Consider the following 12,408-nt stretch of genomic DNA (forward strand, 5'->3'; position numbering starts at 1 on the left):
TCCCATCTTCTTTCTCAAATTTTATCAAGTTCCCTTCTCCTTTTAGCCTGCTCTGCACAGGTCCTTCAGCTATCTTGCTTGTATGGCTTTAAAAGAGGAGTAGTCAAATTCACAAAGGATAATAACAATGGCTGTTAGACATGAAGGCTATGTATGTTCTACTTCTACTGTTGGAGGAAATTGAGATTGCTGCCCTGCAGAGGGTTAGACTAAATGACCCTCAGGATCCCTTCCAAGTCTACAGTTCTCTGATTCTATGATTCCAGGTCCCCTTGCTCCTTTGCTCCCCCCCCCCAACCTTCAACATGCATCAGAAAGCTACTCCTGTCCCTACAGGCTGTGTGAGATGTTATTCCCAGCCGGACTGACCTTCTCTCATAAGACTAAAATGCTAATCAATGGCACTAAATGATTTGTGAACATTTTGTGACATCACAGCAGCTCTGCCAATCAGCATCCAGTGCTTCCACATGCATGATGCAAAGACTAGACATCAATTCTCTTTGTAAAGTTGATTGCTTATAACACACACACACACACACACACACACACACACACACACAAACAAACGGTGTGACTTCATCACAGTTTCCTAGATAAGTGCGACACATCAGCATCAATGGCTTTGATCAATCTTGTGTGGTTAGTTGACTCTCACACACTATTTGGATGCAAAAGTAATTACTCATGGCAAAGCGGGTGGTAAAGAGTTTGAAAGACTGAAAGTGAAGAGGAAAAGGAGCTGGAGCTGTTCAATGAGGGCAGGTGGGGGAGGGGGCAAGAACTACCGTTTTTTACCGTATACGAGACGCCCCCATGTATAAGACGCCCCCTACTTTTGGGGACCCAAAATTTAAAAAATGGGGAGAGATGGCCCAAAGTTATTGAACTTTTTTTCGGGAAGGATTGCCCAGATTTGTTGAGCTTCTTTTGGAGGGGAATGCCCCAAAAACCGCACACACAATTGCCACATCAACAGCCAATCTTAAACAGCCCTTGGAGCAGCAACCAATCACCCACCCAATCGCTGCTGACAAGCTCCTGCTCACAGCTGCAACAAATCGCCTGTCCCGCATATGCACTATCCATGTATAAGACGCCCCCGATTTTAAACCTTATTTTAGAGTAAAAAAAAACTTGTTCTCTACACGGAAAAGTACGGTATTTTTTTAAAGTCACTTACCAGAATGTGTCCTTAAGTGACCAGTGAGCGCATCTCTCCTTTGACAGGCATAGCTGCAAAGGTGGCATTTGAATGGCTTTTCCCCGGTGTGAAGTTTAACATGGCGGAGAAGGTTGCCCTTCTGAGTAAACGAGGCCCCGCACTGGTTACACTGGAAAGGGCGCTCACCTTAAAAACACCATGGAAGGAGGAGAAAAAGGTATCACTTAAGTGCTATCATGCAGGTGTATAGCCTCTATACTAAAAACACAAATTATACATAATTCTGCCTGAGGGCTGCCAGGCAGGGCTTCAGATGCCACACCACCCAGCACTGGCCGAAAGAGGGAAAGCAAGGGCCACCTCACAGACCTAAAGTGTGTGTGTGTGTGTGTGTGTGTGTGTGTTGGTGGTGGTGGTAAGGTAACAGCCAACTGAGAGTGGCAATACCCATTTTTTTTTTTTTTTGAAAGCCGCAGCACACTCCTTTCCTGAATTAAACTTAGTGGCATTCTTCACCAGGAATAGCAAGAGTCTTGTGGCAGCTTAAAGACTAGGTGTTGTGTGCAACATAATTCTTGCTTGAAGCAGATCCACTGAAATTGATGGACAGGACAACTAACTCAGAGGCATTCATTTCAGTGGGACCACTCTTTTTGTAATCACTATTTTGGGTTGGAAAACCACATTGCAAAATTCAGATAAGCGCAAATTTTGAAGGATAGCTGTGTTTTGGTTCTCATGTGTTTTTTCAGGAAGTGGCAACGTGATAAATTTGGCTTTAAATGCAAACTGAATCAAATTTCTCCCCCCCCCACCTCTACTCCCCACTCAACTTAACACAGGGGTGATAAACTTAGTGGGCCCAGATCAAATGTATTTAACACTGGCCTTGCCTTAGAAAGGACTAAAAGTAATTACCAGTGTGGCTGCGCTTGTGAACCATTCAAGACATTGAGGCTGACACAGCGCAACCCACAAATGTGGCAAATCAGCTTTCCACTAGTAGAAAGTAGAAACTGAAGGTACATTCTTTCACCTTTGGTGGACATGCCCAAAGATTAAGGCATTCTGGGAGATGATCTATAATGAAATGAAAAAGATATTTAAATATACCTTCTTGAAGAAACCAGAGGCATTTCTCCTGGGCATGGTCGGCCAATTGGTGCCAAAGAAGGATAGAACTTTCTTTATGTATGCTATAACAGCAGCAAGAATACTCATTGCAAAGTACTGGAAGACACAAGATCTACCCACAAGGGAAGAATGGCAGATGAAGCTGATGGACTACATGGAACTGGCGGAAATGACTGGCAGAATCCGAGACCAGGGAGAAGAGTTGGTGGAAGAAGATTGGAAAAAATTTAAAGTACCGTATTTTTCGCTCTATAACACGCACCCGACCATAACACGCACGTAGTTTTTAGAGGAGGAAAATCCGTAGGCATGCCACCCGTAGGCATTCCCTCCATAACACGCACAGACATTTCCCCTTACTTTTTAGGAGGAAAAAAGTGAGTGTTATGGTGCAAAAAATACGGTATATTTACAAAAACATTGTAAAATCAATGAATGTTAGAAGGATGTTGGAATGAAGTTATATGGTTTTAGCAGAAATGTCATAAAGAATTAAGTAAAAGCTGATTGATAGTGGGTCAAAATGAAAAAATTAAAGGTTAGACCGTTAAGATATATTACAGGAAAAAATTGAGAAAGATGGAAAGAATTTGCTGAGATAGTTAATTGAACTAGAATACGAAAAGGGAGGTGTGAGGAGGTCGATGAAACAAGTAAATGAAAGGTAGTTATGAAACATTGGATGTGTTTTAATTTTTTTTTCTTTTTTGCTGCTTTGTTGTTTATGCTTTTTCTTTATTTTAGATGTATTGTAATGTATGTGTGAGGGTTTGATTAGCTGCTTGTGCGTGAAAACGTGCTCCCTCAGAGTTTGTGCGACCCCACAAACCTCCGTGTGTGACGGAGCTCCTCAGACATGTCTGCTCTAGTCACTAGTAGAGTCCGACAGTGGCTGTCTGCGGAAGCGTTTCCAGCAAAGAAGTTCCTTAACGGAAACGCGTCTCCTGGACTCACGGCGTGACAGTTTCCTGCGAGGTGTGGGTCTGCCTATGGGAGACTCCGATACCTCCCCACTGTTCTCGCTGGAAGCCTCCCTGAGCCCTCCCTCCTGCTCGCATTCCCTCAGAGACCCACTCCTCCCCCTGCTGGTCCCTGCTTCAGCAGTTGAGTCTCTTTCATCCTGCCTGAGTCCCTCCACCACCTGATGCTCTGATGGCAGTTCCCTGACATCCACCTCCCCTCCAGGGCCCCCCTCACCCCCTCCCAATTCCTCCCCCCTGGGAGGTGAAGGGCTAAAACCCCGAAACGAATCTTCCTCATCTTCTGACGTCTCGAACAATTCTCTCCATCGATCGTCGTCCTGGCCAGCTGAATCCTCTTCCTCTTCAGAATCTGGGAACCCCTCCAACTCCTCTTCCTCGTCGGTGGTGGCAAAGTATTCCCTTCGGAACCTCGCTACCGGCTGAGGTTTACGTGGGAACCTCTGATGAAAAGTCTCTATTAAAACCTCGTCATTGACATCCTCTGCCCTAACCCAGGTGTTTTCCGACTCCGGTTCCCCTTCCCACATTACCAAATACTCTACTTGATCTCCCTTCCACCTGGAATCGAGGATCTCCGCTACATGGTAGCTGTGTTCCTTCTCCTCCATTGCTGGTCCCCTAGTGACCCTCCCCTCACTGTCTCCTCTATACGGTGACAGCAACGACCTGTGAAAAACTGGGTGCAGCTTCATGTGGTTCGGTAACCGGAGCCTGAAAGCCACTGGATTGACCTGCTGTATGACTTCAAACGGACCCAGCCTTTTGGGTCTTAATTTCTTACAACCTCCTTTGAATGGCAACCCTTGGGTTGACAGCCACACCTGGTCCCCCACCCTGATGCTTTCACCTTCCCTTCTGTTTTTGTCTGCCTGCCTCTTATATTCCTCCTTAGCCCTGTTTAAATTGAGTTGGAGCTGGCGATGGATCGCTTCCATTTCTTCCACGAACTGTTCTGCAGCTGGAACGCTCCAGTTCTCCCCCTCCCCCCCTGGGAAGGCTCTGGGATGGCACCCGTGATTAGCCAAAAAGGGGCTCATCCCCGTGGACACGTTCTCTGCATTGTTGTAGGCAAATTCTGCCAACGCCAACTTCTCCACCCAATCATTCTCTCTGTCATTAACATAACACCTCAAATATTGTTGGAGAACCCCATTTGCTCTTTCCGCCTGCCCGTTGGTTTCAGGATGACGGGCCGTCGAGAAATTAACCTCTACATGCAGTAAGCTCATGAGCTTCCTCCAGAACCTGGAAGTAAATTGTTTCCCTCGGTCTGAAACCACCCTCAAGGGGGCGCCATGCAACCTAAACACATTCTCTACAAACAATTTGGCGGTTTCTTCTGCTGTAACCGCATGTGAGCAGGCTATGAAGTGGGCCATTTTAGTTAACAGGTCTACTACAACCATGATGGCTGTTTTCCCTCTAGACCTTGGCAGATCAGTCATGAAATCTATTGCCACTGCTTCCCACGGTCTCTCAGGTGTGGGCAGTGGTTCTAATAAACCAGCCGGCGCCCGCCTCTCCCCCTTGGCTCTTTGGCATTGTTCACACCCTCTCACATACTCCCGCACATCTTCCCTGACCTTGGGCCACCAAAATTCCCTGGTAACCAGCCACATGGTTTTGTGTTGCCCAAAGTGCCCTGCTGTGGGGCTATCGTGCAGCTGCTTGAGTACCTTCTCCCTCAATTCCCCTTCAGGTATATATAACGCTCCCTTATAATACAATGCCCCATTTCTCTCCTCAAAACCACCGGATTTGTCTTCCTCCCCTCTGAGATCCCTGAGTTTCCCCTGGGCGTATGCATCCTGCACCGTACCCTCTATCAATTCCCTTTGCCCCACCAAAGTCGCCCCACACACCCAGCGGTCCTCTGGAATGATATGGGTTTCTTCGGGTGCTCCCTCCCCCTCCAAATATTCAGGTTTGCGTGAGAGAGCGTCCGCCCTAACATTCTCTGGGCCTGGCACATAACAAATCTCAAAGTTAAATTTGGAGAACTCTTGGGCCCATCTCAACTGCCTTTGGTTGAGCACTCGCGCCGTTCTCCAGTACTCTAGATTTTTATGGTCCGTGCACACTTGCACTTTATGTTGTGCACCAACTAGCAGATGCCTCCATCTCCGGAACGCCTCATGAATAGCAAGCAGTTCTCGGTCGTACACCGTGTAGTTCCTCTCGGATTTGTTCAGCTTCCGCGAGAAGAAGGCACACGGACGCCACTCTGACTCCTCCTTCCCCGGCTGCAGAAGAAGCACCGCCCCTATGGCTCTGTCAGATGCGTCTGTTTCAACCCTTAGCTTCTTTCGTAAATCCACATGCAGAAGTTGTTCTTCAGAGGCGAAGGCCCTTTTCAGTTCCTCAAACGCTCGCTCCGCCTCCGCCGTCCATACAAACTTCTTTTTACTGCTGAGACAGTCAGTGATGGGCGCCGTCAGATGGGCGAAGTTGCGGATGAACTTACGATAAAAGTTTCCAAACCCTAGGAACCTCTGCACATCCTTCTTGGTTTTGGGTGTTTTCCATTCCAGCACTGCCTGTACCTTGCCGGGATCCATGGCCAATCCCTTGTCTGACAGGCGGTACCCCAGGAATTCCACCTCCTTGGTATGGAACCGACACTTCTCCAGTTTGACCCACAGCCTGTTGGCTTGCAGTCTGCTCAACACTTCTCTGACGTCTCTCACATGTTGCTCCTCATTCTCAGAATACACCAACACATCATCTAGAAAGGCAACGCAATTCTTGTAGAGCAAAGGGCCCAGCACGTGGTTCATAAAAGATTGAAAACACGCGGAGCCTGCTTGTAATCCAAATGGCATAACGAGGTATTCAAACGCCCCCAAAGGGGTAAACATGGTGGTTTTCCATTCATCCCCTTTCCTTATGCGTATCAGGTTGTACGCCCCCCTTAGATCCAGCTTTGTGAAAATCTTTCCCTTCCTCACCCTGGTCAAAATATCATCAATTCTGGGCATAGGGAACGCCACCGGTTCAGTCACTGCATTCAGCCGCCTAAAATCACATACAAGTCTCGGCTTGTCCGCATTTTTTTTGTCCACAAAGAACACTGGGCTCCCCCCTGCTGCTTTGGACTCTCTGATGAAGCCTCTCTTCAGGTTCTTGTCAATGAACCCTCGCAACTCCTGCATTTCCCTGTCTGACATGGCATACAACTTGCCCACGGGAAGCTGTGCTCCTGGGAGTAAATTGATCTGACAATCAAAGGGTCTATGAGGTGGTAGTTGGTCAGCTTCCTTCTCGCTGAACACGTCGCTGAGATCTGCATACTGTGGTGGTACCTTCACCTTCCCCATTACTTCAGTCCCTGCTAGGGTGGCTTGGGCCCCTGCTGAACCCTTCTCCCCTTTGCAGTGTTCTAGGCAATGTGCTGAACCAAAGGACACCACTCTTTGATGCCAGCCAACCAGCGGATCATGTAGAGCTAGCCAGCTCATTCCCAAAATAATGGGAGCGCCTCCCAGGGTGGCCACATTAAACGCTATCAGTTCTGTGTGCCTTGCCACCCTCATTATCATTGGGACAGTCTGCAAGCGGACTCCTCCTCCCAACAACTCCCTGCCATCAATCGTGGTCACCTGCAGGGGGTTGCTTAAAGGGATGGTCTGTATCTGGTGTTCAGCAGCAAACTCCTTGCTCATAAAATTGCAGGAGCTGCCTGAGTCCAATAGCGCCTTTATTTTTAGGGGGTGCCCATTCTGCAGCTCTAGCGACACTTCAATCACTAGAGCAGGTCGAGGAGCTTCTGGCACGGGCACTTTCACTGCTCTTTGGCCTGGCTGCAGTGCCCCAATTGTGGCAACCAGGCGTTGGCTTTTACCTGCTCCGCTCCCCCTTCTTCTCCCCCCTCAACAGCTCCCACCATCCCTTGCCATTCCTTCCTCTGGGGGCAGACTCTGGCAAAGTGGCCTGGCTGTTGGCAGAGATAGCATTTCCGGGGGCCCTTTCCCTCCTTCTTAGCTCCCTCGCTGGTTTTTGAAAATGTGCGCGCGCGCGCTGTTCCGATTTCCATCGGCTCTGCCGGCGGGAAAGCTGGCTCAGGAATGTCTGGAATGCGGAACTCCTTCCAACGTTCCCCTCTCCCTTCCCGCCTCTCCAAGGCTCTTGCCTCCTGCCGCGCTCCTATGGTCAGCGCAGATTTGGTCAGCTGATCCATAGACTCCGCCCTGGGGCTCCGTGCCAGCTCGTCTTTCACCCCCGAAGAAAGACCTTCTTCAAATAGCATTTGAACGGGTGCCGCCGATAAATCCCAACTCAGTCTGTGAATCAGCATGGTAAACTCAGTCCAATATTCACGGACAGATCGACTTCCCTGCTTACAAGCCATTAGCTGTCTGCGCACCACCCCTTCCTCAATATCGCTGGAAAACATGATATCCATTGCACGAAAGAACTTCATTGTGTCCTTTAGTATGTCATTGTGCGTTGCCATTAGGGGTCGAACCCAGTCTCTAGCCCCTTTCTCAAGATGCCCAATTACAAAAGCAACTCGCGATTCCTCATCAGGGAACTCATCGAACTGCACATTAAGGGCATATTGCATCTCTGTCCTAAAAGCATGGTAGTCCTTGGGGTCCCCCCCAAATTTTTGCACCAATCCTGGTACCTTTCTGGGGAATTGCGTGGCTCTCCCCTTCTTGTCTGCATCCTGAGCCCTTCTCTCCTCCAACCTCGCCGTCTGCAGGGCCAGTTGAACCTCCAACGCTCGGTATCTATCTTCCAAGCTTGGACCAGCTCCAGCCCCTGCTCCTCCGGTTCCGGTTGGTTCGCTCATGATGCCTTCTCTTGCACAGGCAGCGTACAAAGACTGTCGGACTGCTGTGAGGGTTTGATTAGCTGCTTGTGCGTGAAAACGTGCTCCCTCAGAGTTTGTGCGACCCCACAAACCTCCGTGTGTGACGGAGCTCCTCAGACATGTCTGCTCTAGTCACTAGTAGAGTCCGACAGTGGCTGTCTGCGGAAGCGTTTCCAGCAAAGAAGTTCCTTAACGGAAACGCGTCTCCTGGACTCACGGCGTGACAGTTTCCTGCGAGGTGTGGGTCTGCCTATGGGAGACTCCGATACCTCCCCACTGTTCTCGCTGGAAGCCTCCCTGAGCCCTCCCTCCTGCTCGCATTCCCTCAGAGACCCACTCCTCCCCCTGCTGGTCCCTGCTTCAGCAGTTGAGTCTCTTTCATCCTGCCTGAGTCCCTCCACCACCTGATGCTCTGATGGCAGTTCCCTGACAGTATGTTTGTTAATTCTTTATTGTTTCCTTTTTATGTTTTTTTTGCAATTTTTAAATTCTTAATAAATATTTTTTTTAAAATAAAATAAAATAGAAAGGACTAAAAGTAATTACCAGTGTGGCTGCGCTTGTGAACCATCAAGACATTGAGGCTGACACAGCGCAACCCACAAATGTGGCAAATCAGCTTTCCACTAGATGGCCTGATGAGGTCGTACGGCCCAGAATGCCTCTCTAGCTCGATGCTCTCATAGTCTCCATACTCCTGCTGACAGTTATAAAGGCTCCCAGGCTCTCCTCGGTTTTCCATTGGTTCAGAATTCAAGACGCCATCTTCTTTTTCAGTGTATTCACGTTTGCCTTTAAGCAAGCCATCTTCTGGAGGGGTAGGTGCAGGGAAATGGAAGACAGGTCCCAAATAAATGGATAAAAATTGAGAATCCATAGAAAGAAGTTAGCCATGCTTTTTTTTCCCCATTACAGACAAAAATAATGCAAAATGGTTTTTCCCTTAGTTTTTTTGTTTGCCTTTTCCAGATCTTAAAACTTCTTTTGGGGGGCGGAGGGCAGATTGAATTCAAACTATAATAGGTTATAAGCCATTTAGACCAGGGGTGGAAATTTTGTTGGCCTCCAGTTCTCATCAGCCCCAGGCAGCACATTCAACAGTCTGTGATGATGGGAACTGGAGTCTGATAATCTGGAAAAGCAGTTTTCCCATCCCTGATTTAGGCCAGCAAAAACCATTTTTAAATGCCCACCCTCTTTCAATTCCCCACTGCCCACCCCATTCATGACTGCTCACAGTATGAAGAAAATAGAGAAACCAGAAAAAGAGAAGGAAAAATAGGAGAGAAAGAGAGATGAAGGGAGGGCAGAGAAAAGAAACAACAACATGAAGACAAGATGGATCCATTCAAGATCCAGCAACTCAAGAAATGGCTCCCAGGTAAGATCAGAGGTGTCAGGAGTATTTCATTTTTAGCATCACTGTTTCCTTGACACTTAATTCTAATATTTCTTCCGCCCACTGATCAATCCATATCTCTGTCTTATAAGCTGTCATTCTGGAGCCACTTCTGTGCTCACCTGAGGCCAGGAAGTGTTCTGGATTTCTGAGCAGCAGCAGGAGCAAGAAAACACTCAGCTCAATGAACTGCTAGAAACTCCAAAGGCAGCTGCTTGTGGCATTAGAGTCACCTCTGATTGAAAGTCTTTAAGCAGCAACCCATTGTACACAACCTTGCAATTCCACCTGGGTCGAAGGGATGGAGGCAACTTCCGTGTGCTGGGTTTTCATCACATGGCCCTAAAAATACTGGGGGAAGGCTCCATCGAGCACTTCAGAATTAGGCCTATTTGAGTCTTGTTTGTTTTAACTAGAGGACATCCAGAACCAAAATGATCCAGGCACCAGGAATGGAATTTGCTATTTATCACAGGGACGAGGGCCAGATTTAGGTTTGATGCTACTGAAGGTAATGGGGTCCTTTATATGTCCAGCTGTCCTTTGTCAACAACAAATTGCCACTGTTTTTTGTGTTGAATATATGCTATATGGTAATTTATGGACCTAATAGGAGCCTACACAAAACAAAACACTGGTGTAGGTTTTATTTTATTTGTTTTTTTATCTTATATTTTGGAAATGTACATCCAGTTTTTTCCCTTTAATTTTTTTGAGGCCCTAAGATATACAGTGGTGCCCCGCAAGACGAATGCCTCACAAGATGGAAAACTCGCTAGACAAAAGAGTTTTCCGTTTTGGAGGTGCTTCGCAAAACGAATCTCCTATGGGCTTGCTTCGCAAGACGAAAATGTCTTGCGAGTTACTGCAGGTTTTTTCCCCTTCCCCCCCCCTTTTCTAAGCCGCTAAGCCGCTTATCAGCTGATCCGATAAGCCGCTAAGCCGCTAAAAGCCGCTAATAGCGCTAATCCGCTAATCCGTCAATGGGCTTGCTTCGCAAGACGAAAAAACCGCTAGACGAAGAGAATCACAGAACGGATTCTTTTCGTCTTGCGAGGCACCACTGTAGCCTGTTTAGCTTATACATAAATCTGGCACTGACAGGCATAGACCAATAGGAGTGTTAGTGGGAGTATGTGTATGGTGCTTAACTCTTCCTCTGCCAGCTATTGTTCTGCTCCCAAATCACCTCAAGGTGCCTGCTTCCCCTCTCAGGGCTGATGCATGTGAACCCTGAAGAAGGAAAATCAACTTGTGGGCAGGATCTAAACCAGAAAATTGTCAACAGGGAAAGCCCACGCTCCCACCTTCTCCTGAGACTGCTTGTCGTTTTTTCTTTTTTTAAAGCCTCAACATCAAGACTTCATTAAACACATTTGTTTATAATGGATGAGTTGCCCTGAAACGCCTCACGCTTCATTTAAAAATAGCATCATGCTGTAGCTGTAAAGGTAATATTTCTGTAGGTAGGGGAAAGCCCGTTTCTCGCTCTATGGCCAGCAGAATGAATTAAGCAAAAAATTGTAAATGATGCAGAATTACACGAAATAAGCCGTGCAAATTCAATTTACATAATATATACATGAGCACAGTTCAACTTCTCAGTGAAATGAAATTTAATTTGCCCCCCCCCCCAGCGAAGAGTTACACGTAGCCCTTCCCATTGCATGCAAGTCTTTGAAAAGCTATGGGGAGTCTATGCAACTGGAACCTGGAAAAAATAAAAATAAATAAAAAATGCTGCCGTGTAAAGTCTGTCTCTTCAGGTTCCCAATCATTGCATTTCTTTCCTTCCCAGTTTTCCATTCCCCTCCCTCTCGTTCTGTGACCACTGAACACGTTCGGTCCTCATTGGACTGCTTTGGATTTTTGAGAACCCGGCCTAGAACACAAATCACGGTGAAAGCTCCATAAATATGTCGTCTGGAGAAGCCCGTAGAATCTATTGGCTCATAGCATCATTTCCACATAAGGCAGGTATGGAGAAGCAGTGGACCTCTAGATGTTGCTGAACCATAGTTCCTATCAGGCCCACCAAGGCTTACCAATGGCCAGGGATGATGGGAATTGTAGTTCTGTAGCATCTGGAGGGCCAAAGAATCCCTGCTTAAGAGTTGACCATGGCCACTACCAGAGAACTGACTACTTTGGAAGCAGCTGGGAATATGACGCAGTGTATCCATCACCACAACTGTCTTGAAACAAACAAACATGCAAAATCCTATGCATATTTACTTGCTGGTAAGTTCCACTGTGTTCATTCAATAGGGCACACTCCCATGTAAGTGGAAATAGGATCACAGTCTTAGTAACAATTGTGGAGTTTACCATTCATTGCCTTTCTGTAGCAAATGAAATTTGAGGGACTCCATAATAAATGCACATGCAGGGCAGCGGGTATGTTGAGCTTGTTGAAGAAATCTTTGGTGGCCAGGAGTGGACTTCTGCATTAAATGATCGTTTAATACAAAGGCCCAGTCCTGGCCACCCAAGCTTTCTTCATGTCAGCAGCCCAGTTTAGATGGAAACGTTTTCTTCTTCTTATCGTTGAGCAACTAGGAGTCAGAACAGGGGGCGGCAACCAAAGGCCGTTTAACCGGCCCATGGACCCCCAGCGCGGAGCAGAGCCGGGACCGCCTTCTGCGATGCTGGCTGGCTTCCCATTGGCTGCAGGAAGCTCCTGCAGCCAATGGGAAGCTGCGCACGCCTCCTCCACACCAGAAGGAGCACCGGAAATAGTGTTTGTGTGTGCACGCGCCTACTCCAGCCCACCAGTCTGCAGGACTGTGAACTGGCCCAAGCCACAAAAACTTTGCCGACCCCTGAGTCAGAAAGTCTTTGCCAGTGTACTGCAAACCACACAGAGATCTACCAGTATATCACAAACTATCTTCTGTCTGCCCCCAGCTCT

General features: G+C 47.6%; 1 protein-coding gene across 6 annotated transcripts in view; it reads right to left on the reverse strand.

Moving 5' to 3' along the window:
- IKZF3 (IKAROS family zinc finger 3) overlaps positions 1 to 12,408 on the reverse strand; it is a 63,998-nt gene that overhangs the window by 27,765 nt on the left and 23,825 nt on the right. For 4 of the 6 annotated variants that reach the window (XM_083469943.1, XM_083469942.1, XM_083469945.1 and 1 more), the window contains 2 exons: positions 8,645 to 8,908; positions 1,184 to 1,351 (listed from right to left, as the gene is read on the reverse strand). In XM_083469943.1, the coding sequence (XP_083326069.1) occupies positions 1,184 to 1,351; positions 8,645 to 8,908 (432 nt within the window). Of the gene's footprint in view, positions 1 to 1,183; positions 1,352 to 2,083; positions 2,169 to 8,644; positions 8,909 to 12,408 lie in introns of those variants that run through there. The other 2 variants (XM_083469944.1, XM_083469947.1) reach the window with 2 other exon arrangements.

This window comes from Podarcis liolepis (assembly GCF_965112155.1).
Source record: "Podarcis liolepis genome assembly, chromosome: 13".
NCBI classification, from domain to species: Eukaryota; Metazoa; Chordata; class Lepidosauria; order Squamata; family Lacertidae; genus Podarcis; species Podarcis liolepis.